The following is a 26,741-nucleotide window of genomic DNA, read 5'->3' as shown; positions in this document are numbered from 1 at the left end:
CACACAGCTAAAAAGTATTTTTAAGGTAGGATCTGACCCCAGGTCTTCTTGTCCCTTTGCCAACTAAGTGCCCCATAACAGACACCTTGCTTTGGATAAATGTTGATAGAGAACGCAAAGTAGCATAGACTGAATTAGGAACCACAAATCTTGTTCTGCTGTCGTTCTACTCAGACCTACTAGGGTAAAATGGAAGAGAACTGGATCTGAAACCAGAGGACCTGGTTTCCAATTCAGATTCTGCCATTTATTCCTTATGTGATCCTAAACAAGTCACAATTTTTTGGACCTCAGATGACCTTTAAGGCCCCTTCCAGCTCTTATCTCTGAACCTCTAATCACTTAAACTTCCTGTTTTCCCCTTTTAAGAAGGTGCTCATTCAGTACCCATCACTGATTATAGCTGATTGTGAGGTATAAGTAGGAATTTTTAAAAATTTATGGGGGGCAGCTAGGTGGCACAGTGGAAAGAGCACTGGCCCTGGATTCAGGAGGACCTGAGTTCAAATGCAACCTCAGACACTTGACACTTACTAGCTGTGTGACCCTGGGCAAGTCACTTAACCCTCATTGCCCTGTCAAAAAGACAAAAAACGAAAACAAAAATTTATGGTGAATTTTAAGAATTATATCTTACATTTCAATGAACATCTATGCTTTATACAATTATTACCTTTGTTTACCCTACCATCTTCTTCATAATCTTCACTTGTAGGCACAGGTTTATGAGAACCAGCTCATAGAGAGCCTATTGTTAAAATTTTCAGTCTGAACATTTACTTGGAAAATCAGCAAACACTACAAATCAGGGCTTGATTTATCATTTTATTGATTTCTAAACTTAAGAAAGTGATGGAGAAAATATTAATAATGCAAATTAAACTTTAAAATGTCCTTAGTACTTTTTTGGGGGGGCGGGGGGCAGGGCTATGGGGGTTAAGTGACTCCACTGTGCCACCTAGCTGCCCCCTAGTACTTTTCTTTTCAGAAAGCCAGTTGATAGACTGTTACCAACACACTCCAGTTTAGGATTTTCTCTTCACCTCCAGGCTCTTGTTCTTACCTTAAGACAAGGCTTCCAAGGACTTTTAAGGGGTAAATAGGCTGGACCAGTAGGGAATAGCTTTTGGGTCAGTAGTTGAATAACCTAACCCCAGTTGAATGCAGCTAACCTAGCCCAATTTTAGGATTTTGAATTGCTTGAGGGCAATTGAAAGCAGTTAAAAGAGAAGTATCAAAACCGATTTAAAAAGGGAAAGAAGAGGCCTGTTCTCACCAGATAACACCTTTACCAAGGCTTCCCCAGCTTTCTCTATAGGCTTTTTTTTTTTTTGGTGAGGCAATGAGGGTTAAGTGACTTGCCCAGGGTCACACAGCTAGTAAGTGTCAAGTGTCTGAGGTTGGATTTGAACTTAGGTCCTCCTGAATCAGGGCCAGCGCTTTATCCACTGAGCCACCTAGCTGCCCTCTATAGGCTTTTGGTTGTTAAGCAAAACAATTTATGTAAACTGCTACTCCAGGCTAAGATTCTCTGTCTTACCTCTACCCATCTTGTGAACTCCTGTACCCTGGTTCTACCTGGTGGCCCTGGATTGCAGTTTCCTTGCTTCACCCTAGTTTGTGCTTACTTGGAGCTTAGTTAGGATAAATCAGAAGTTTCTTCTGTGAGAAGCAAAACCAAAGATGACCAGATAACAGGACAAACATTTTGAGGAATCGAGAGACTATTAAAGTTGAGATTGACCAACTAGGACAGACTAAGAAGTAAGGAAATAAAATTCTATAGCAGGAAAGTCAATTAGGCAGGGCTACTTCCTGACTGGAGCTAGGAGACAGAGATAACCCCAAAGGTCAGTACAATCATTTAAAAAAAAATTGACTATTTTCTCTCACAACCTAGCTAATGTGGGAATGTTTTCCATGACTACTCATGTATAACTTATTTTGAATTGCTTGAGTTCTTGTGTGTGTTTGGGGGGGAGGTGGGAATGGAGGGAGGAAGAGAAGTTGGAACACAAAGTTTTAAAAAATCGATGTTAAAATTTGTTTTTACATATATTTTGGAAAATAAAATTCTATTAAGAAAAAAAAATCCCCCTGACTCTCAGGAATATGACAAGTATCCAAGCTTTACCTATCCCACCCCACCCCAAACAGAAAATTTCCAGTTTTCAAGTGAACACTCCATTAATTTTCTATAAAAGCTTTTTGGTGTTCTGTGGGGATTTTCTTCACTTTCTTTTTTTTTTGTGTGTGTGTGTGTTGTTTTTTTTTTTGTTTTTTAGTGAGGCAATTGGGGTTAAGTGACTTGCCCAGGGTCACACAGCTAGTAAGTATCAAGTGTCTGAGGCCAGATTTGAACTCAGGTCCTCCTGACTCCAGGGCCGGTGCTCTATCCACTGCGCCACCTAGCTGCCCCTTTTCTTCACTTTCAATAGCCTCATTGGGGTGTAAACCTAGTACTGGAATCTCTGGGTCAAGGGGATGAACTTTTAGTTACTTTATTTGCATAATTCCAAATTACTTTCCCCAAATTGTTGTAATAATTCACAGCTCTAGTAACCATGCACTAGTCTGTACAACCCCTCCAATATTGGTTATTCCTATATTTCATCATCTTTGCCAATTTGCAGAGTATGATTCTAAACCTCAGAGTTATTTTGATTTGTATTTGTCATATTATTTGTGATTTGGAACACTTTAATACATTTGCTACTAGTTTGTAATTTTTCTTTTGAGAACTGTACCTATCCTTTTACTATTCAATGGTGAATAATTTTTGGTCATATATATATGACCAAAATATATATAATAATACATTATATATATATGTATATAGATATATAATGTATTATTATATAATAATATAATTCCTACATTTTGGATAGCAAATTTGATAATTTTCCCCTCTATTCAATGCTTCTCTTCTTATCTTTGGTGCCCCAGAAGATTAAGTGATTTGTCCAACAGTAAGGAAGCCTGAAATTTTAATCCCAGCCTTGCCCCTAAATTAGTTGTTGAACTGGGGCAGTCTCTTAATGTCTCTGAGGCCTCTGTACACCTGTTAAATAAGGGGGGTTGAAATAGGCAAGCAACTCCTGTGATCACCAAATCAGTGAGAGATAGTGTAAAATAGAGGAAAGAGTGGTTAAAGTTGAAGGATGAAATCCTGGCTCAGACCCTTACTAATATTATTACCTTGGGAAAGTCATTTAACCTCTAGTAAACTTTAGTTTCCTTATCTGTAAAACAGGGATAAGAATATTCTCACATGGTGCTGAGAGGAAATGATCAACCACAAAGTTTCATATTAAATATGTTATTATTAACTCATATTAAACAAACACATATATTAAAGTAATTTTCCCTGGGAGAAAACATTATTTACAAATCCTGGATCTTCCAATTTGTCAGCTGTTTGATCCCACTCAAAATTCTTTCCTGGGCCTCATAGGATCATAGATTTAGAACAGGAAGGGACCCGAAGTGGCCACCAAATAATTTTACAGATGAAGAAACTGTGACTAAGAAGCTTGCCTAGGGGGCAGCTAGGTGGCTCAGTGGATAAAGCACCAGTCCTGGATTCAGGAGGACCTCAGTTCAAATCTGACCTCAGACACTTGATACTTACTAGCTGTGTGACCACAGGCAAGTCACTTAACCCCAATTGCCTCACTAAAAAAAAAAAAAAAAAAGAAAGGCAAGATGAGCATACAGAGAAAGGTGAGGACCATAGAAAGTTTCTTTAGTGACAAGGAAGAACAAGGTACACCCTCAGAGGAAGATGTCAACGTCAGGGCCCCTATATCTAAAGCTTCCAAGAAAAATATGAATTGGTCTCAGGCCATAGAGGTGCTCAAAAAGGACTTTGAAGATAAAGTTAGAGAGGTAGAGGAAAAAATGGAAAGAGAAATGAGGGAGATGCAGGAAAGACATGAGAAAAAAGTCAACAGCTTGAAAAGTCAAATTGGCCAAATGGAAAAGGAGGTACAAAAGCTCTCTGATGAAAATAATTGCCTAAGAATGAGGATTGAACAAATGGAAGCCAGTGACTTTATGAGAAACCAAGACACAATAAAGCAAATCCAAATGAATAAAAAAATAGAGGGCGATGTGAAATATCTTCTGGGAAAAACTGCTGACCTGGAAAATAGGTCCAGGAGAGATAATTTGAAAATTATTGGTCTACCTGAAAACCATGATCAAGGAAAGAGTTGAGACACCATCTTCCAAGATATTCTCAGGGAAAATTGCCCTGAAATTCTAGAAGAAGAAGCTAAAATAGAAATTGAAAGAATCCACCAATCACCTCCAGAAAGAGATCCCAAAAGGAAAACTCCTAGGAATATTATAGCCAAATTTCAGAGCTCTTGGGTCAAGGAGAAAATATTGCAAGCTACCAAAAAGAAAGAATTCAAGTACTGTGGAGCCCCAGTCAGGATAGCACAAGATCTAGCAGCTTCTACATTAAAGGACCGGAGGGCATGGAATATGATATTCCAAAGGGCAAAGGAAATGGGATTACAACCAGGAATCACCTACCCAGCAAAACTCAGCTTAATCTTTCAGCAGAAAAAATGGGACTTTAATGAAAAAGAAGACTTTCAGATATTTGTGATGAAAAGACCTGAACTGACTGGCAAATTTGACTTTCAAATACAAGACCCTAGAGAACCATAAAAAATTGGAGCTGGGGGACACACCTGGGGTCATACAGTGGGTGACTGTCTTGTATCTGAGGCCAGGTTTTGGCTGGGATCCCCCTGGGTCCAGGGGTGATGCTTTGTCCACTGTGTCACTTAGGTAGGTGATGACATCTTTAGGGTTAAATTGAGGGGTGAAAGGAATTCATTGGGGGAGGGGGAAAGGCAGAGGTGAAATCCTACATGAAAGAAACAGGAAAAGGCTTATGGAGTGGGGGAAGAGATGGGAGAGGAGCAGGGCAGTAAATGAATTTTACACTCATCAGAAAAGGCTCAAAGACCTTAAACTCATCAGAGCTGCCTCAAAGAGGGACTAACAGACACACCCAACTGGGTGGAGTAATCTATTCAATCTGGGCAGTAAATGAGCCTAACACTGGTCAGAATTGGCTCTAGGAGGGAATAATGTACACACTCTATTGGGTGGAGTAATCTCTTTAACCCTGCAGGAAAATAGGAGGGGAAGGGGATAAAGAGAGAGGGGCAAAAGAAGGAAGGGCAGAGTGGGGGAGGGGACAGACAGAAGCAAATCCCTTTTGAAGAGTGATAGGATGAAAAAAGATGGATAATAGAATAAATATCCTGGGGAATGGAATAGGATGAAAGGGAAACAGTTAACAATAGTAATCATAAAAAAGAGAAAAGGGGGAAAAATGGTACAAAAATATTTATAGCAACTCTTGGTGGAGGCTAAGAATTGAGAATCAAGGGAATGTCTGTCAAATGAGGAATGATGGGAAAAAGTTGTGCTATATGATTGTCGTGGAATGGTCTTGTGCTACTGGAAATGACAAACAGGACGATCCCTGAAAAACCTGGAAAGACTAATGAACATGGATGTATAGTGAAGTGAGTAGAGCTGGGAGACTGTGCATAGTGACAGCGGTATTGTTTAATGTGCAATTGTGAATGACAACTACTCTCAGCAATGCAAGGATCCAAGACAATCCCAAGGAACTAATGAGGAAGCATACTATGCACCCCCATAGAAAGAATTGGAAAAAAGAACACTTGTGGATTGTACATATATAACCTGATTGCGATCTTGTGGAGGGGGGAGGAAAGGGAGGGAGGGAGAAAAATTTGGAACTCTAAATCTTGTGAAAATGAATGTTGAAAACTACCCTTACATGTAAAAAAAACCAAACCCCCAAAACAAAGGAATTGCACATGAAGGTGTCAGAGGAAGGACCAACACACTCTTAGCTTACCCCTTCTCAACCTATCCGTTTTCACAGCTCCGCCCCATTCCTTGGATGCTCATTCCCCTAACCCTGCTCTCTTCCCCAAACTAGGCGGCGCAGTCTCCAGTCCAGGCTGCAGTGAGCAGCCTCAGCTCGAGGTGCTAGAAACTGCCGGGTATAGGGCGGAGCGTTCGGTGGGCTCCTCCTACTCCTGTACACATGAGGGTTGGCGGCGCTGAGCTATTCGCGGCCTCCTAAGGCTCTCTAGAGCTGCACCCCTACCTACTTCCCAACTCTTTCCATCCACACCCAGTTCATTGCCCCGCAGGAAGAAAGGACGCAGGCAATGGACGTTTTCCTGGAGATTAGGAGGCGGCTGCAGAACGCACTGCTGATTATCCGGTACAAAGCTACTCACGCCTCAGTCCCTAGGCTTTCAGTGGCCGGGCTTGGTAAGGGGGTGGGTGCCCACGAGGGGGGTGGGAAGTTTTATCTACGGACTTGGCACCCTGGATCTCCGATCAGGGCATCCCATTCCACCCCTAGATTGCAGCAGTAACTGGGCAGAGAAAAGCTACCGATTTGGGTAATATGACGAGCTGAGGGAGGGACCTGATGCGTGGCCCATGAGCCAATAGACCGTCTGTTCCACTGGTTCTGGGGAGCTCTGTAGCACGCTTTACTCGCTGGCGCCCCTGGAGGGTGAAGCCGCAGGTGCAAGGGAGCGATTGTTTCTGACGTCATTGGGGCTAGGGGAAACTCCGGGAGCCCGGCCACCTTACCTCTCGCCTCTCCCTTCCTCTTTTTCCCCTCCCTGTCTCCTTCCTCCCTGTTCTCATCTCTGTCATCTGAAATTTACAAGCCCTTCCTCTTGGTCAGCCCCAGTTCTCCATCCTCCTTTGAATTTAGTTCTAGTGGAGGACATAGGTTTTCACGCGAACCTCTAGAATATTTACAAAATTAGCTGCTGTATATCACACGGTCATCCTGACTTGATTGTGTCACTTAGTCTGCGAAGAGATAACTAGCCTTTGTTTAAAACAAAAAAGTGAAACTTGTCTGAAAGATATTCTGTGCCTAGTCAATGTTTTATTGACCTATGAGTTGCTAAGCTATTTATCCGCGAGTGCTTTTCCAAAGGGACCTTTGAATGGAGGGAGTGGGATTAGTCTCCGGGCGTGTTTGTATCCCTTCACCGTTGTTTTTCCTCGCCCAAGGGCAAGTCACATTAGAACCAGTTTAGAAGTGGATGAGAGGGGGCAGCTAGGTGGCTAAGTGAATAAAGCACCGGCCCTGGATTCAGGAGAACCTGAGTTCAAAATCCGGCCTCATACACTTGACACTTACTAGGTTTGTGACCCTGGACAAGTCACTTAACCCTCATTGCCCCGCGCAAAAAACAAAACCCCCCCCAAAGAAGTGGATGAGACCTTGACACTTCTTTGACCTTCTTATTTTCTAGATCAGGAAATAGGTAGAGACCCAGGAAATGATTTGCCCTTGGCTTCACGCATAGTATGTGCTAAGAGTAAAGATAGTATGACTCAAGGTCCCCTGACTCCAAATTCAACTTTCCCTTTTGTGTACCTGCCTGATTGGATCTCCTCTCTGTATACTTGATCTGAGCCAGATGCTTTTCCCATTTTTGACGCCTTTAATGACATTTCTCTTTCTCCCCTCCTCTGGGATTCATGTTGGAGTCCAACTGTGGTGGCTATATTGTACTTAATAGTTAAAAACAGTTTTTTAAAAATAAAATCTTTACAGATTTTTTATATTTTTCTTCTACTTGTTTTACTCTTAAATACCCCTTGGCTAAATTTGCTTGGTTAGATTTTCCCCAAACTAGTTTTGTATAAAAGTGAACCAGTGTAGGGGCAGCTAGGTGACACAGTGGATAAAGCACTGCCCCTGGATTCAGGAGGACCTGAGTTCAAATTTGAACTCAGACACTTGACACTTACTAGCTGTGTGACCCTGGGCAAGTTACTTAACCCTCATTGTCCTGCCAAAAAAAAAAAAAAGTGAACCAGTGGGTGTCAAAATTGGAAAAGAACATTCCTAGTTTACTAATTGAAGTTGTGTTAATTGCTATGGATACAGGATAATTAAAATATTTTGTATCAATGCAAGTCTGAAATAATCCAGAAATAAAAAAATGGTAATGAAACAATGCCAAGAAATCTGATGTATGCTAGCTGAATGGTGATCACCAGACAACTTAACTTGAACCTGCTAAAGCCAGGTATGTGATTTTGGGCAAGTCATTTAACTTTTCTGGGTCTCATTTTCCTCATTTAGAAATTCAAAGGGTTGGATTATCTTAAAGATTTCTCCAGTTCTAACCTTCTATTATATGGTGCATATTATGAGGATTGCAGGACATTTAAGAAAAGTCACAGACTTTCGTGAGTTTTTTCCTACTTCATAAGCCTGGGTTTTTGCCCTAGACATATTATTATAATTATTTATTATTTTTTCTTGCAGGGCAGTGAGGGATAAGTGACTTGCCCAGGGTCACACAGCTAGTAAGTATCAAGTGTCTGAGGCAGGATTTGAACTTGGGTCCTCCTGAATCCAGAGCCAGTGCTTTATCCACTGCACCACCTAGCTGCCCCCTAGACATATTATTTATAGACATTATTAGGATTGGAAAATAATTTAGAGATATCTAGTCCAAATTCCTAATTTTACAGATAAGGAAAGTGAGGCCTAGGGAAGACAATGGATTGATTGTCCATGACCATTAAGATAGTATCAAAGCTTGGATTTTAAAACAGCAAATCCAGTGAGATTCCTACTATGAAACTGCAAGGTTTGACAGATTGCAGTTTATTCCCCTAAGTAATTTTCTCATTCATAAAATCAGGCAGTTGGATTAAGATGTTTTCTAGGTTAGGATACTCTGTCATTTTGTCATTTTTGTTTCTGGATTTGATTGGGTGATACAGCTAAGTTATTAACTGGATCTATATCTTCCCCATAAAAGGAGGCAGCTGGGTGCTACAGTGGATAAAGAGCTGGCCCTGGAGTCTGATGGACCTGAGTTCAACTGTGGTGTCAGACACTTAATGGCTGTGTGACCCTGGGCAAGTCACTTTAACCCTGTTTGTCTCAATTATTTCATCTATAAAATGGGTTGGAGAAGGAAATGGCAAATCATTCCAGTGTACTTTGCCAAGAAAACCTCAAATGGGATCACCGGGAGTTGGATACAACTGACACAACTGAAACAATTCAGCAACAATGATGTAAAAAGTTGTTAGTTACATTCTTTTTGCCCAAAGTACTTAATTTGCCCAAAATTAGAGAATAGAAAGTAGATACATAATAATGACTTTGTGAATTTGTATTTCGGAATTTATCTCAGAAATTCTACTACATGTGAGGGGTAGAAACCAAATCCAAACAGATTTGATCTAAGTTGTTAAAATCATCCTTCCCCTTTTAAGCATTTGCATCAGACAACCTAGATGCAAGTCTTGATTCTGCCATTTACATGCTAACTACTCAATTCTTTTGGCCCTATTTTCCTCTATAAAATAATATTGTTGGGGGCAGCTAGATGGCGCAGTGGATAGAGCGCTGGCCCTGGATTCAGGAGTACCTGAGTTCAAATCCAGCCTCAGCCACTTAACACTTACTAGCTGTGTGACCCTAGGCAAGTCACTTAACCCCAATTGCCTTACTAAAAAACCAAACCAAAACAAAACAAAAAACCAAACCAAAATAATATTGTTGGACAAGATGACCTCCGAAATGCCTTCTGTCTCTAGATCTATCATCCTGTGTCCCACATATATTTAAGTTGACTCACAAAAATGACATTAAACTTGTGAAATTTTCCGAAGCCTTTTGCTATTGCATATTCAAAATGATTTTATTAAAATATTACATAATAAATTACCCAAATTATTCTAAATAAAATAGAATTGCAATTGTCCTGCCGCTACCTAGACACAGCCTTCTTCCATTCCTTGCCAGTGAAAGTGATCTCTCCCTTCCAAAAATCTCTGTGTTTTGCCTAGGTCTCTCCTTTCCACTTATCTCATTCTTCTTGTATCAGCATTATTTGTATATTCATCCTTCCCCTCTATCAGACTGAGAGCTCCTTGAAAACAGAGTCTGTGTCCCTATGATGAAACACAGATACTTAATAAATGATTGTTGAATTAAACTCCCTTTATTACTATATGTCATTATAGACAATAGGCATTATAGTGGATAGAGAGCCAGTCTCAACTGTGATCATGTCATTTAAGCCCTGAGTGCCCCAGGCAACTCTTGAATACAAGTTGCCGAGCAAGTACACATCTGTTTTGGTTGATATAGTTGCCTCAACTGGGAGTTCCTTATATCAATGAAATTACAGGTCCAGTGAAAAACAAAAACAAATATAATGTTGGTGTCAGTTGTTCAATTGTTTCAGTCATGCCCTAGTCTTCTTGAGCCCATTTGGAGTATTCTTGGCAGAGACCCTGGAGTGGTTTGCCATTTCCTTTTCCAGCTCATTTTACAGATGAGGAAACTGAGGCAAACAGGGTGAAGTGACTTGCCCAGGGTCACACAGCTAGTAAGTGTCTGAGGCCGCATTTGAACTCGAATCTTCCAGATCCCAGACACTATTCACTGCACCACCTAGCTGCCCTATATATGAATAAGACCTATATTATAGGCTTTCTTTGTTTTTTTTGGTTTTTTTTGGTGAGGCAATTGGGGTTAAGTGACTTGCCCAGGGTCACACAGCTAGTAAGTGTCAAGTGTCTGAGGCCAGATTTGAACTCAGGTCCTCCTGACTCCAGGCTGGTGCTCTATCCACTGCGCCACCTAGCTGCCCCAATAGGCTTTCTTTGTTATGAGAATAGAAGATACTATAGGGATTGGAGACATAGTTGAATTAAAGATAGAAGGAAACTCATGGGACAGTTTTCTTAGAGCATTTACTGGAGGCATGGACAAGAGTTGGACAAGATGTAAAGATATGTATGGACCATTGTAGGGAGTAGCCACACTGATAAGATTATAGATCTCTGCAAATACTGAAGCATGATATGATTTGGTACTTTATAATTGGTTTAGCTGCACCTAATGTTAGATTTGCTTAACCAGCATTTTTTTTTCCTGAGGCAATTGGGGTTAAGTGACTTGCCCAGGGTCACACAGCTATAAGCGTCAAGTGTCTGAGGCCAGATTTGAACTCAGGTCCTCCTGAATTCAGGGCCGGTGCTCTATCCACTGTGCCACCACCTAGCTGCCCCTTAACCAGTATTCTTAAAGTTTTGTTAATGGGAAAAATAAATTTTATTTTGCAATCAACAGAGAACCAAAACAAGGAAGCTTGCCCATGGATGTTTCTATAACTCCCTCAGTACTGAAGATGAAAACTCTTGAAGAATGCAGAGAAATCAACTTTCCACCAGAGGTCAGGCTTGTCCCTTCTTCCCTTCGTGGCCTGCAGTATGTGCCTGGAGATGGGATCCATATGAGACTCCTCGTTCAGGCCGACTCAAACAAGAGTGAGTAAAATGAACACTGATTACGGTCATGGTATTGACTTCCTCATCATAAATCATAGATCGTATCTAGCCTGAAAAGTTAAACTTTTACTTTTGGAAGGTAACTTTCAAAACATGTGATTATTTATTCTGAGAAAAATATATTTGGTTCTTTGGAATGGATTGACCAAGCAGATAGGATGACGCCAAAGGTAGTTGTGAAGGGCCACAGGGCTGGTCTCAAAGGAGGGAAATGCTCTCCAGAATAGGGACGAACAGAAACTCCCAGATGTTGTCTCGAGGCCATAAACAGGCTGGTGAGGCACTAATAGTTCCATTTCCTACCAATAGGCAAAAGGTTTCTAGGTGAGCCCTGGGGAGACTGACCCAAACTGGGAAAAGTTCTGGAGATGCTAGTACAAATTCCTTTAGTAATGACTTGTTAGATGCATAATGCTATCAGCTTGAATCAAGATATGTCTTATGAGCTGTATTTTTGAAGCATTGATATTTAACCCTATTCTAAAGTTTCTTTTTTTGTTGTTTTGGGTTTTTTTTTGTTTGTTTTGCAGGACAATGGGGGTTAAGGGACTTGCCCAGGGTCACACAGCTAGTGTCAAGTATCTGAGGCTGAATTTGAACTCAGGTCCTCCTGATCAATTTTAAAGTTTAAAAAAAACCTGAGTTTTCAAGTATAGGAAATCTCTGTTTGGATTTGAATAGACCACAGATCAAATCATTGAATCCTAGATTTAAAGCTAGAAGAGACCCTAGATGCCATCTAGCCCACCCTCTTGTTTCACAGATAAGGAAACTGAGGCTCAGAAAGATTAAGTAAATTGCCTAAAGTGATACAGCCATCTGAGGCAGGATTTGAACTCAGGTCTAACTGGCTCCAAGCCTTGTGTTTTTTCCACTATGTCATACCTATCGATTGGTGGCTTTTAGAATCTGATTATTGTTAAGATTATGTTTTGAAGTAAATACTATACTGCTTTTATTATAATTAGTTGCTACCATCACTCAAATGTTGTTTCCTGAAAGTGGAATTTCACCTGTAGTGAAAGAATAATAAATTACATATTAATGTCAAACATAGGCATCAGGCCTGTCCTTAGGCACCTTTTTTTGTTGGGGAAAGGAGATTCTCCCCTCTGCACCCCACCTCCCCCAAAGGACAAAGTAGGAGTTTTCTCTTTTTTCACCAGCAGAGGGTACTGCTATACTGCAAATTGACTTTTTGGTCTTGGACAGCTCTTTATAGCACATATTTTGAACAGCCCACTTTGGTCCCTTCTAGCTGCTTGGAGCTCAGTAACAGTGTTTGTTTCCTTCATCACTTAGCCTGTATTGCTGTCTTTGTCATTTATAAACTTATTTCTCTTGAGAGAAAAATGAAACTAGACTTCCTTCAGTCCGAAGTTACTTAAATGCTTTCATCTGTGTGGGCACTCCCAATTCTGGTGCAGATTGCAAATCCCTCTTCTGTGTCCCATTTTATTAAATTTTGTACCATTATCTGTTGTATCTGAAACAACTCATTCACTTTGTAAGAAGTTCCAGGAAAAAAGGAGTAATATAAACTAAATTGCTGCATTCTAATGGTCTGGGGAGGAGAAGGGGGGAAGGATAGAGAAGAGGGTAATTTCTTTTTCTTTTTTTTTTTTGTGGGCAACGGTTGTTAAGTGATTTGCCCAGGTCACACAGCTAGAAAGTGTCAAGTGTCTGAGGCCAGATTTGAATTCAGGTCGTCCTGAATCCAGGGCTGGCGCTTTATCCACTATGCCACCTAACTGCCCCAAGAAGAAGGTTATTTCTCTAGAGAACTTAAATAAACAGTTGTGCTCTTGTCCTTTGTTCTGTTGCTGATAACTGAGAACCCGAAATTAAGAAAATGGACTGACTGCTTTGAGATAACCTTGGAAGTGGCTTGGCAAAAATAATACAGATCACTGAAATTTTCACCAGAATTGATTCCTGCTTCTGAGAGAGAACACTCACCAGGAGCTGGCCATTCTATCCTCAGGCACATGATAAATATAATGATATTTTTCTTATTGTCAATAAATGATATTCTAGAGTAAACCAAAGCTTCCTTTGAATGCTGTGGAGCTTAATTAAAATGGATGTGATTTTTTTTTTTTAATAAATCACCTCAGAAATGATACAGATCTGCTGGTCTGGCCACATTGATTTAGGTCTGCTAGAGAAGACAGGAGAGGAAAGGAGAAACACTGGCTCTAGGCTATGTGGGGACCTGCATATTTGCAAGATATGTGATGTGGGCCAAATGAGACAGGCTGCATTGAGGGAAATCTAACATCCTGTCCTGATGAAGCCACATTGGAGTCTGATGTTTGGTTCTGGATACTATATTTCAGAAAGGACATTGATAAGCTGATAAGCATTTAAAGGAAGGCAACCAGGATAACTTGGGTCCATGGTTTATAAAGATTGTTTCAAGGGCGGTTCAATTTGGAGAAGATAATATCTAGTGGGGAGGGTCTTCTCCTATGGGGTAGGAAGAGAGGTGAAAGAAGAAGAGAGCTGTGTATCAAGGGCTATTATGGTGGAAGAGTGATTCAACATGTTCTGCCTGGCTCCCGAGGGCAGCAGCAGTAGTAATCTGTAGAATTTGCATAGCGACAAATTTAATCAATGTCTAGTTAGAGCTGTTCAAATGTGTAATGTAGAGGTGTCACACTTGTGGCCCATGACACCCCCCCCCCAGTGCTCCTGAACCAGATTAAAATGTCATTGGAAAATATTTAGCAAAATAAATAAAAATACAATAGAACGTGGATAATATTAATGTGTGGTTTTATAAGGCAGAATTCCAGGGATGTGGCACAGTGGATATAGAGCATCGGCCCTGGAGTCAGGAGGGCCTGAGTTCAGATATGACTTTACATGCTTACTAGCTGTGTGACCCTAGGCAAGTCACCCTTGATTGCCTTAAAAGAAGGTCAATATAGGGACAGCTAGGTGTCACAGTAGATAAAGCACCAGCCTTGGATTCAGGAGGACCTGAGTTCAAATTTGGCCTCAGACACTTGACACTTACTAGCTGTGTGACCCTAGGCAAGTCACATAACTCTCATTGCCCTGCAAAAATAAAAAAGAAAAGAAAAAGGTCATTTTTCTTTTTTTTGGTGAGGCAACAAGGGTTAAGTGACTTGCCCAAGGTCACACAGCTAGTAAGTGTCAAGTGTCTGAGGCTGGATTTGAACTCAGGACCTCCTGAATCCAGGGCTGGCGCTCTATCCACTGCGCTACCTAGCTACTCCCTAAAAAGGTCAATATTTAGGTATTCACTTGTTCTTCAGTCGTTCCTGACTCTTCATGATCCCATTTGGGATTTTCTTTGCAAAGATATTGGAGTGGTTTGCCATTTCCTTCTCCCGCTCATTTTAGAGATGAGGAAACTAAGGCAGACAGGGTTCAAGGATTTACTAATCTGGACCTGGAGACATGAAGACTCGTCTTCCTCGGTACAAATCCTGTCTCAGACACTTAGTAGCTCTTTGACTCTGGGTAAATTATTTAACCCTGTTTCCCTAAGTTTTCTCATCTACAAAATGAGCTAGAGAAAGAAATTGTAAACCACCCCAATATCTTTGCCAAGAAAACCCCAAATGGGGTCACAAAGAATTGGACACGAGTGAAATGACCAAACAACAACAACAAAACATACAGAGCATAAGTGGCACAGTCAATCTTTGAACTCCTGTCCTGTGGCTCACCCCTCTGAGTTCATCGTGCTTTCCTCTGTACTACGTGGATGCTAGAATCTACCTCCCAAAGCCAAGATGATTTACTCTTTCCTTTCATTCCTTCAGAACTGGTTTCCACTTTGAACGAAAGCCTGCAAGCCCCAAAGTGCTACGTGTTTTATTGCCAGACTTGTGGTGAAATCATCATCAAAGAAAGGTAAGTGGTGCTTGCTGAGGGCTGTGGATGCTGGGGATTGTTGGCTCACTCCGTGATCCCTCACATCTTCCCATGGTTCTACTGCAGGACCAGCATGTGACCGCTTTAACATGAGCATGCCACTGTGGTCAGATTTAGACAGGGCCAATCAGAAGCCCCTTCCTGCAGTCACAACAGAGTGGTCAAATGTTTCTCTTGTGATGAGCTGGAGAAATGGTATTGGCTTTTGTGGATTATTGCAGACCTTCAGAGCAGAGGATGTGTTCAGAACTCCTAGGCAGCATCTATCTGTCTCTAAAGATACAACAGCTCTTCTTTACGTACCCGGCATCATCGAGGAAGTGTAGTGTTCCACAGAAATGGATTTTCCAGGCAGATGGCTGGAAAATTATTCACTTCCTTGCCACCTTAAACAAAGTCTGCTTGAGAAGACAGCATGATGTGGTAGAAATAGCACTAGATTTGAAGTCAAGACATCTGACTCTCAATCCCAGGACCTGGTACTCACTAGTTATATGATCCCAACTAAGTCATTTTGTGGCTTAGCCACCATTTCTTCATCCATATCCAAAACATAACAAGACCTCCTGTACCACCTACTTCATAAGGTCCTTTCTGAAGGGGAGGTGCTTTGTAAACTTCACAGGGCTATAGAAAAGTGAGCTGCTATTATGCTTACTCAGACTTTTTTTTCCGGGCAATGAGGGTTAAGTGACTTGCCCAGGGTCACACAGCTAGTAAGTGTCAAGTGTCTGAGTTCAGATTTGAATTCAGGAGCTCCTGAATGCAAGGCCAGTGCTTTATCCACTGCACCACCCAGCTGCCCCTATTTAGACTTTTCTTAATGATTTTGGATCATCATTATGACCATTAGTATTTTTTGAAGTTAATGTTTTTTTTATTAGCAAGCATTTTTTTGCCCCCCCTCTCATCTTCTCTGTGTTCCATTTGGAAAAACAAAAACAGAAACCCTTGTGACAGACATTGAGAATAAGGCAGAGGAAATGCCTGCATTGATCACATCCAAAAATATATGATTCATTGTCCATTTCAAGTCTGTCACCTCTGTTTCTGGAGGCAGGGTGTGTGCTTCATCTTCATTCCTTTGAAATCATGCTTGGTCATTTCATAGATCAGGGTTCTTGATGACTTTGAGAGTTTGCTTCATGATGTTGCTGCTATTGTATACATTATTCAAAGCTGGGAAGACCTGATGCAGAATGAAACCATAATGACCATTGTTTTTTTTTGGTGAGGCAGTTGGAGTTGTGACTTGCTCAGGGTCACACAGCTAGTACATATCAAGTGTCTGAGGCCGGATTTGAATTCGGGTCCTCCTGAATCCAGGGCTGGTACTCTATCCACTGCGCCACCTAGTTGCCCCATGACCATTGGTTTTTATGTTGTGCTTTCACAGTTGAACACTGCTTTTCACCCTTCTAACAAACGGATCCATGGTCATCTGGGTCCATTTTTGACTTCTTGGTCCTCCTGGAGAACTGTAGTGGTGCCCTCCCTTTTTTTTACTCCCTTCTGATTTGCTGCTTCTAATCTTACATTCAAACGTTTTCATTAAAATACTGTCTTATGATTCTCAAATTGTCTCTCCTGGATAAAAAAAAATACTGTCTTAAAGTAAATAGGCTATGAGTGAGGTCCTAAGAATCAAGTTCACAAGCCCTCTCTAAGATCAAGGAACTTGGGCTTTGTTTATTTATCTATTTATTTGGGCTTTCCCCCTTACTTCCTGGTCCTAACTTCCTCCCTTCTTGGTTCTGTAGGTTAGAATGCCAACAAGGGACTTCAAGATAATTGAAATATTGTTTTATTATCCACCAAATGAATGGTTGACAAAGCTGTGATGAGAATTGGGGTTCATTAAAATCTATGAAAAAAGAGAGCAAGCACTCTAGGTGCAAAAGTAAGGCATTATACTTTGCATAGAAAATCCAAGAACCCAAGAAAAATGAAACAATTTCTGCCCTAAAGGAGTCTGTTCTTCTGTGTTGGGGGCTAGACACAACAGGTACCCATGAATAAAGACAAGATAATTTGAGAATAGCAACAGCTGGCAGAGATCAGAGATGGCCTCTTGTAGGAGGTGGTACCCGCTCTCAGCTTTAATTCTGAAAGGTAGAGATGAGCTAGTACCTTGGGGGAAGGGGAGAAGTTGGCAAAAAATGAGTGGTGGCAGGTGATGGAAAATGATCAATTATCTCCAGCTTTAGAGTCTTGACTAATTACGTTTAATTTGAGACTGTGACTGTCCAGTCTGTGGCCATTATGACAAGCCTCCTTAGGATTCTAGGTCCCCATATATCTGTGAGAATGAGAGCTTCCCTCTGTTCAGTGTAAGTTTTGTTGTACTTAGTCTTGTGTGCTACCTGATGATTGGAGGTTTCCTTTCTCAGGTTGAGTTCATTAAAACATTCTTCTTCGAGGAGCTTACCTAGCTTTCATACCTGCTGTTAGGCTGGTTGGTGTGTTACCCAAATACAGCTGCTAGCCCTGATAGCTCTGATGCTGTCTAATTCTTTCCTGGCTTGCTTTCTCTGTCTGTGTCTCTGTCCTTTTCTTTCTCTCTTTCTCTCCCCGTTTTCTCCCTCCTTACCTCTTTCCCTCTCTTTCTCCTTCTTTCCCTCCTCCTTTCCCTCCCTTTCTCTCTCATTTTCTCCCTCCCTCTCTCCTCTCTTTTTTTCTTTCTTTCTACCTCCCTCTTTTTCTCCCTACCCCTCTCCATTCTTTTCTCCCTTGTTTTCTCCCTCTTTTTCTCCTCCCCCCCATCTCTCTTTCTCTCTGTGTCTCTCCCAGTCTCTATCCCTTTCTCTCTCTCCCTCTCCCACTCCTTTTCCCCCCTCTCCTAGGAAGTAAACAGTATGGTTTATTTAGTGTTTGCCTCAGTTAGGCCTGCCTATGTTACACCTGCTGTATTGAGATTCTGCTGGCTTTTGTTACAGAGGTCATTGTCATTAAGTGCTTACAGTAATTAGTTTGTGTTCAGGTGAATGTCTCTAAGGCTTTATCACCCTGCGGTTCTTCACTATCACCCTGCGGTTCTTCACCTCCCCGCCCCGCCATTACAGATGCTTTCCCCAGGATGTGTGGATTTGTGTTTACATGGGTTTTGTGTTTACTGACTATATTAAATAACCCAATGGCTTTCTACTTAAGCTTCCTGCCCAAGGAGGAGAGAGATGTTAGGGGTAGGAGAGGAAAACCCAACATCTGTGCTTATTAAGGAGGTCTTTCAAAGGAGATTTGCTTATGGCAGCTCTACAGTCAGGACTGCCTTACCTTAGGGTTCTTTTTGCTGGGAAGTACTGCCCTCAAACCTTACTTATTTGCACCCCATTGATTGGGAAGTCACACTCTCATTTGAACAAGTCCAGATTAATGGCTGAGTTGTTTGTTTGTTTTTTTCATTACAAAGGAAAAAGTCTTGCTAAGTAAATGATGTAATTAAAATTGCAGGGAGCAATGTTTAACCTACTTTGAGAGCCACCTGTTTTCAAGCCTTTGGCAGGCAATTGCATGTAATATTGCCAATTGCATGCATTCTTCTTTGAGTGCTATAATAATAGCTTGAATTTATATAGCACTTTAAAGTTTATTAAGTTCTTTACATATGTTATCCCATTTGGTCCTCACAACAATCCTGGAGGTAGATGCTATTATTATCCTCATTATACAAAACATTATGACAAAACAGGCTCAGAGAATTAAGTGACCAAGCCAGCTAGGAAGTGTATGAGACTGGATCTGAACCCGGGTCTTCTTGACTTCAAATGGAATGCACTATACCGATCCATATTCTGGGTGTTGTCTTAGATTCTGTGTGATGTTGGGATGCAGAGGAGCATGGCGAAAGAGCATTGCAGAACCAAGAATCCAGAAAGCTTGGGTTTTTCAAATTGTGTGATCTTAGACATGCCATTTAATTTCTTAATTAGTAAAATCAAGTTAATGATTCTACCTTACAGGACCTTTGTGAGGATCAAATGAGATAATATATATGAAAGTATGTTGAAAACTGTAAAGCCTCCTGTTACCTGTGTGACCATAGGTAAAGGCACTTAACCTCTGTGGGTTCCTCGTCTAGAAAATGAGAGGGTTGGATTAGATGGATTCTGACATTCATTTCTGTTCCAAAGCTCTGCTCCTGAGCCCTATACAAATACCAGTAGTTATATTTTTATTATGGCAATTATTTTAAGACATTGTCTCCCAGCCCTGAGGTTACTTAATCTATTCAATTTTAGAACTCCGGTGGTGGGGCTGAAAGATTTGCATTGCTGAGCACCTTGGGCCATCTTGCCATCTTCCCTCCTTGTTCCCTTTCCTATTTCCTTTTCCAAATCCTCTTCTGAGTAGTGTAATCAAATCAAAACTACCTTCGCATCTGGAAAGGGCGTATCAATTGACCACCCTATGAATCAACTCACCATCTGTGTGATTCCCTGACCAAAACTCTGTATGTGTTGTTTTCCTCAATTAGAACGCAAGTTTCTCACACCTTCTTTCTCTTTCTTTCCAAGTTGGCAGGCTGTGTGTCTGTGAATGTGGAATATCAAATTTTAAAAAATATATTGATCATTTTGTGTTTTTTTTCTTTTCTCTTCATCTGCATTTTCTTTTTTTCTTTTTCTTTTTCTTTTTTTTTGCAGGGCAGTGGGGCTTAAGTGACTTGCCCAAGGTCACACAGCTAGTAAGTGTCAAGTGTCTGAGGCCGGATTCGAACTCAGGAACTCCTGAATCCAGGGCTGGTGCTTTATCCACTGTGCCAACTAGCTGCCCCTCTTTTTTTTTTTTTTAACAAAAATTCTGTTATAAAGGACAGCTCTCTGAAAGGGGGAGGGCTAAAGAAGAGAAGTTTAGGTAATATTAAAAACAAAATATATCAACAACAATTTATTTCTAAAAAAAAAAGAGCATAATCTTCTCTAGGCTAGTACTGTTCCACCTTGTCTTAAAGTAAATAGGCTATGAGTGAGGTCCTAAGACAAGGTCACAAGCCCTCTCTAAGATCAAGGAACTTGGGCTTTGTTTATTTATCTATTTATTTGGGCTTTCGCCCTTCCTGATCCTAACTTCCTCCCTTCTTGGTTCTGTAGGTTAGAATGCCAACAAGGGACTTCGAGATAATTGAAATATTGTTTTATTATCCATCTTTTGTATTCATATTCCCAGAGTGCTTGCCACATAGCTTCAGCTTAAAAAATACTTTTTTGTTTATTCATTGCCTTGGTCTTTATGGAGCCTTATAGCAAGTTACTTAACCTTTGTAAGTTAACTTCAGTTAACTTAAAGAACTTAAGAAAACCTTGGTTTATTAATTGACATTAATTACATTGAGAAAACCCCAGTCTCTTAATTTGTAAAATGAAAGGTGGACTCAGTGACTTTTTTGGGGGGGAGGCTTGTTTTGCTTTGTTTTGCAGGGCAACGAGGGTTAAATTTGCCCAGGGTCACACAGCTAGTAAGTGTCAAGTGTCTGAGGTTGGATTTGAACTCAGGTCCTCCTGAATCTAAGGCCAGTGCTTGATTCACTGCGCCACCTAGCTGACTTTTAAAGTAACTTCTAGCTCTGAATTCTACAATACTCCTCTATTATAATTGAGAAGATAATATTGATGGGAACATGTGTAATCCAAGACAGACTTTGAAAATGCATCGGGGAGAACTAGGATGAGATGACCTCTGAGACCTCTTCTGACTCTGAGATTCTGTGATTCTGGGGGAACCCAAAGGAATAAGGTTATTTCTGGCAATAATAACACATCTATAGAGCACTTTACAGGTTGCAAATTGCTTCTCTTATATTACCTCCTTTGATCTACACAAAGGTAGAGTTTTTTTTGTAGATAAAGAAACTGAGGCTCAGAAAGGTTAAAGGACTTATCAGTGCAATCTTAGGCATTAATTTACTGCATTTTGTAGTAATTGTTGTTGTTGAGTCATGTTTGATTCTTCCTGACCTCATTTGGGGTTTTCTTGGCAAAGATACTGGAGTGTTTTGCTATTTCCTTCTCCAGCTCATTTGACAGATGAGGAAACTGAGGCAAACAGGGTGATGTTGCTTTCCCAGTGTCACATGGCTAGTAAATGTCCGAGGCTAGATTTGAACTCAGGAAGATGAGTCTTCCTGACTCTATGCCAGGCATTCTGTCCACTGCACCACCCAGCCCCACTTCTGGAGTATATAACACTTTAAGGTTCATATTGTGCTATACATACAATGTGTCCCAAAAGTCTTAGGATACTAAACTTTAATAGTTTAAAACTACATTAAGACTTTTGGGACACCCTATACTTACATATGATCCTTATAGAAACCCTGTGAGGTAAGTACTATAGATATTTTTACCTTAATTTTTTAGATTTTTAAACTGAGGCACAGAAAGGATAAATGACTTCCCTAGATTTATATGTCCAGTAAGGGTCAAAGGTAGAATTTGAACCCAACTCTCTCCTAATTGGAAGATCAGTGCTCTTTCTACTACAACACAACTTCTCTGAGCAAGTGTAATTTCCTTCATTATTTTTATTTAAACTAAGAGGGTTTTTTTTTGCCTTTTTAAAAAAATTAACTCAGACAGATTCTTCCAAAATCAGCCTGAATTATGGAAGTTTTGCTGTGTTTTGTTGGGCTTGAGATCACAATAAAGCCTAGAAATGAGTACCTCCTTTAAGATCTTACTTTAATGGAATTTGATATGGATGCTATTACTTTAAGGGCAGCTAGGTGGTGCACTGGATTAAAGTGCCTAGTTTGGAGTCATGAAGCCTTATCTTCCAGAGTTCAAATCTACCTCAGGCTTTTAATACCTATGTGACCCTGGGCAAGTCAATTAACCCTGTTTGCCTCAGTTTCCTCATCTGTAAAATGAGCTGGAGAAGGAAATGGCAAGCCATTCCATTATCTTTGCCAAGAAGAGGTCATGAAACGTTGGACATGACTGAAAAATAACTGATATTACTAAATTAAAAAAAATATTTTTAATTTTTACTTAATAGTATTTTATTTTTTTTCCGCTTACATGGTTTTTTTTTTTTTTGGTTAGGCAGTTGGGGTTAAGTGACTTGCCCAACGTTCACACAGCTAGTAAATGTCAAGTGTATGAGGCTGGATTTGAACTCAGGTCCTCCTGAATCCAGGACCAGTGCTTTATCCACTGCGCCATCTAGCTGCCCCTGGATATCATTTTAAAAACTGGAAATGTAGACCCTACCCAGTGTGGGGAAGTCCTTTTTCCTTATCACTGTGGGTTGCTGTGGGGGATCAGGAGGAGGTGCAAGTGATTTATGGTTAACTTTAAAGATTGGGGCAGGTAGGTGGCACAGTGGATAAAGCACTGGCCTTGGAGTCAGAAGGACTTGAGTTCAAATCCAGCCTCTGACTTGACACCTACTAGTTGTGTGACCCTGGGCAAGTCACTTAACCCAAATTGCCTTACCACACACACAAAAAAAGTTAACAGTCATTTCATTTCCTCACCTTGCTTATGGTATTTTAAGCATGAAGCCTTTTCTGATCTGCCCAATTGATACCAAACTACCATGTCTCCCAAATTACCCTGTATGTAAATACCTTGTATATATTTGTATTTATTTTCTTTATATTTATTCTGTAGTTGCTTATATATATTTCTGTTGTCTTCTCATTAGAATATAAGGTTCTTGTGACTTTGGATTATTTTATTTTATTTTTTAAAAATATTCTTAACACCTAGCACATAGTAGGCGCTTAATAAATGCTTGTTGATTGATTGTATTGGAAACAAAGCTAATAGCTTGAATAGTGTTGTGCAGCTCAAGTGTTATTAGCAGCTCACAGCTCAAAGAATCCAAGCAGGCAGCAGAGTGTGGTAGAAGGCATCTTTATACATCTTCGAAGATGGGCACTCTTCTGAACATGCCAGAGAGTGTACGTCCCACACTGTTATTTATACCCACCAAGGGTCCCTCTGGACCAATTACATTACAGTTTTCATTTACATACAGCATTACAAAAACAACCAATCACAGCATATAGTACCACCCTCCCATATGTGGTAACTGTAAGGACCAATCAGATTGTATCAGTCAACCAATCAGACTGTCCCATTAATAACCAATCAGATTGTGACACTAGGCCTTAACCTTAATCTAGACAAGAATGTCCCCATTCCTCACTAGAACAGTGCTGTTAACACACATAAACATACATAACTTGTCAAGAAACAGAACTCAAGTTGGGGTTTCAACACCAGGGTCACGTGGGAATCACCTCGGGCGCCTCAAGGTGAACTCCCATCTTAGCTCAGCTCCCACAAAGTACAGGCCCCATTCCAGGCCCTGCTCAGGCCTAAAGCCCAGGGGCCTTGGCTCCTCAGAGCCTTGTGTTTTGGGCAGCTCCCTACTGGGAAGCTTGAGCAATGAAGTGGTGGGGCTTGAAACTAGACTCACTCTGTCTTTAGGGCTCTGAGAAGAGTCCAAATAGGGTAATTTCTCTCAATTGGAACATGGCTTACTCCTCAGTAATACTGAAGTAATTCATCCCTATAGCATCTTCATGAATTTTCAAAACTGTAACCCAAGTGAAACTTGGTCAGTAATTAAAAAATGCACCTGAAATTCAACTATATTGCTTGTTTTAGGATCCTAAGATTAGTCCATTCCTGGCAGGTTTCCATCTAAAAGCCACCCAAATGAATAGTTATACACTTTCTTTTTTAAAGCTCTCAAGGGAAGTAAATTCTTTTTTTTTTTTCCTTAAAGTGAGGCAATTGGGGTTAAGTGACTTGCCCAGGGTCACACAGCTGGTAAGTGTTAAGTGTCTGAGGTAGGATTTGAACTCAGGTCCTCCTGACTCCAGGGCTGGTGCTCTATCTACTGCGCCACCGAGCTGCCCCCGGGAAGTAAATTCTATAACTAAATGGAGTTTAAAAAATAATAGAAAGCTTTTCAGGGTTTAAAATATACTTTAAAAATATATATATTAATCTTTTGTTTTTATATCACCCTCACTCTCACTATATTTCTCCTTGACCCCCTTATAATAAAGCCTTCCCTGGGGCAGCTAGGTGGTGCCGTGGATAAAGCACCAGCCCTGGATTCAGGAGGACCTGAATTCAAATCCAGCCTTAGACACTTGACACTTACAAGCCTTCCCTTATAATAAAGAAAAAGATTCATCAAAATAACCAAGATTAAAAAAAACTTTGGAATCATCTTTGACTTTTCTTTCTTCTTCATCCTCTTTCCTGTAGAGAAGGGGAATAAGCATTTTCTATAACAAAACAACCCTATTAAAGTAGGTGTTATTATCCTTATTTTTACTGTTGAAGAAACTGGCAAATTGAAGTTAAGTGACTTGGCCAGGGTCATACAACCAGGAAGTGTCTAAGGCTAGATTTGAACTCAGGTCTTTCTCACTCCAGGCCCAGTGCTCTATCCACTTTACCAGCTGGCTACATCTATAGCTAGCTAATCAGTTGTCAAATCTTGTTAATTTTAACTTCATAAGGCCTCCTATATCCATCCCCTAGTCTTTACTCACACTGCCATCCTTTTAGTTCAGGCCCTTAACACCTCTCTCCTGAACTATTATAATAGCTTTCCAGCTAATTTCCCTGCTTCCATTCTCTCTCCTTTACAATCCATTATCCAACCAACTATCAAAATAATATTTCTAAGGCATGCCACTTGCCTGCTGAAGAACCTGCAGTACCTCCCTGTTGCCCCTAAGAGAAAATATGAACTCTTTAGCCCAACATTTAGGGCTCTCCACAATTTGGCACTACTTTTACATTAGTTCCCTTCAGGTATTCTGTCATCCTGCCAAATAGGACTACTGATTATTTCCAAAATACATGAATGGCATGAATACCAGGTATTCATGTAAGCTGCAGCTTTTGTCTGAAATGCATTCTCATCCTTGACTTTTAGAATTTTTAATTTCCCTCCATCCTTGGCTCAGCTGTTAAAGGCTCTAAGAAGCCTTTCTTGGTCCCTGGCAATTGGTGTTCTTACCCCAAAATTTTCCTTGAGCATTGTCTGATTTTTCCTTTGCCACTTTTACTCAGTGCACCTCTTATTATATTTACCTGTCTATGTATTGACTTTTCTGCTGGAGTATTGTTCTTATCTTTTTATCCCCAGGGCTCAGCTCACAATAGGGAATTAATTCATTTTTTTTGTGCGTGTGTGAATTGAAGTGCTTATCTCCTCTTTTATTTGAAGGCTGTATCCATCCTTTAGGACGTACCCTTTAAGTATATATGTTATTGTTTATGACTGCCTCTCTCAGTTAACAAGTATTTGCTTAGATGGATATCATTTCCTTTTTCATGTTTGTCAGGGGAAGCTATAGTGCTGTCTAATTAGCTTTCTTGGCAAGATTCTCAATGTCACCTTCTAAATATTGTGGACTCCAAAATCTCCATCCCTTCCTGTCCCTCATCTCTAGCCAGGCCTCAGAAAAGATGGGTATTGTTATGCCTCTATTAAGGCAATAGCTTTGTTTTGCTATCACAACATGATTCTCTCATTTGAAACTGTTTTTTTCCTTTTTAGTGGGTGGGTGTGGAGGCGGGGAGAATTCCCATAGTGAAGCCAATGCAGTCAGATTTGAAACAGAATTTGGATTGTAGAAGGTGTGATTTTTGGTTCCTGTTCCCAAAGGACCAATGTATTTTCAGCAAACAATTTTTTTTAATTAATAAAGTATTTTATTTTTTCCATTACATGTAAAGATAGTTCTCATCTTTTGTTTATACAAGCTTTATAATTTCAGATTTTTCTCCCTCCCACCCCTCCCTCCCCCCCTCCCCTAGACAGCAGGTAATCTGATATAGGATATATATATACACATAATAACATTAATCCTATTTCTGCATTAGTCATGTTATAAGAGAAAAAATCAGAGCACTGATGAAAAACCTCAAAATAGAAAAAAACCACAGCACCAAAACCAAAAGAAATAGTATGGTTCAATCAGTATCTATACTCCACAGTTCTTTTTTTTTTTTTCTTGGATTTGGAGATCCTCTTCTATTATGAGTTCCCTGGATCTCTTCTATACCATTGCATTGGTGAGAAGAATATAGTCCATCACAGTAGATCAACACTCAATGTTGATGATACTGTGTACAATGTTCTTCTGGTTCTGCTCATCTCACTCATCATTAGCTCACGCAAGACCCTCCAGGTTTCTCTGAACTCCTCCTGCTCATCATTTCTTACAGCACAATAGTATTCCATTGTATTCATATACCACAACTTGTCCAGCCATTCCCCAATTGATGGGCACCCCCTCAACTTCCAATTCCTTGCCACCACATAAAGAGCAGCTATAAATATTTTTGTACATGTGGGTCGCTTTCCCCCTTCCATGATTTCTTTGGGAAAAAGACCCAAAAGTGGTATTTCTGGGTCAAAGGGTATGCACT

The 26,741-nt window shown here is 40.5% G+C and overlaps 1 protein-coding gene across 2 annotated transcripts in view; it reads left to right on the top strand.

Moving 5' to 3' along the window:
- Window positions 1–6,111: 6,111 nt before the first annotated feature.
- UBE3D (ubiquitin protein ligase E3D) overlaps window positions 6,112–26,741 on the top strand; it is a 194,753-nt gene continuing 174,123 nt past the window's right edge. For both annotated transcript variants that reach the window (XM_044005282.1, XM_044005281.1), the window contains exons 1-3: window positions 6,112–6,289; window positions 11,207–11,403; window positions 15,222–15,312. In XM_044005282.1, coding sequence (XP_043861217.1) covers window positions 6,234–6,289; window positions 11,207–11,403; window positions 15,222–15,312 — 344 coding nt within the window. In that variant the 5' untranslated portion in view covers window positions 6,112–6,233. The remainder of the gene's footprint in view (window positions 6,290–11,206; window positions 11,404–15,221; window positions 15,313–26,741) is intronic.

This window comes from Dromiciops gliroides, chromosome 4 (assembly GCF_019393635.1).
Source record: "Dromiciops gliroides isolate mDroGli1 chromosome 4, mDroGli1.pri, whole genome shotgun sequence".
NCBI lineage: Eukaryota > Metazoa > Chordata > Mammalia > Microbiotheria > Microbiotheriidae > Dromiciops > Dromiciops gliroides.
Note: the sequence above shows the minus strand (reverse complement) of the source record. Positions and strands in the feature narration are given on the sequence as shown.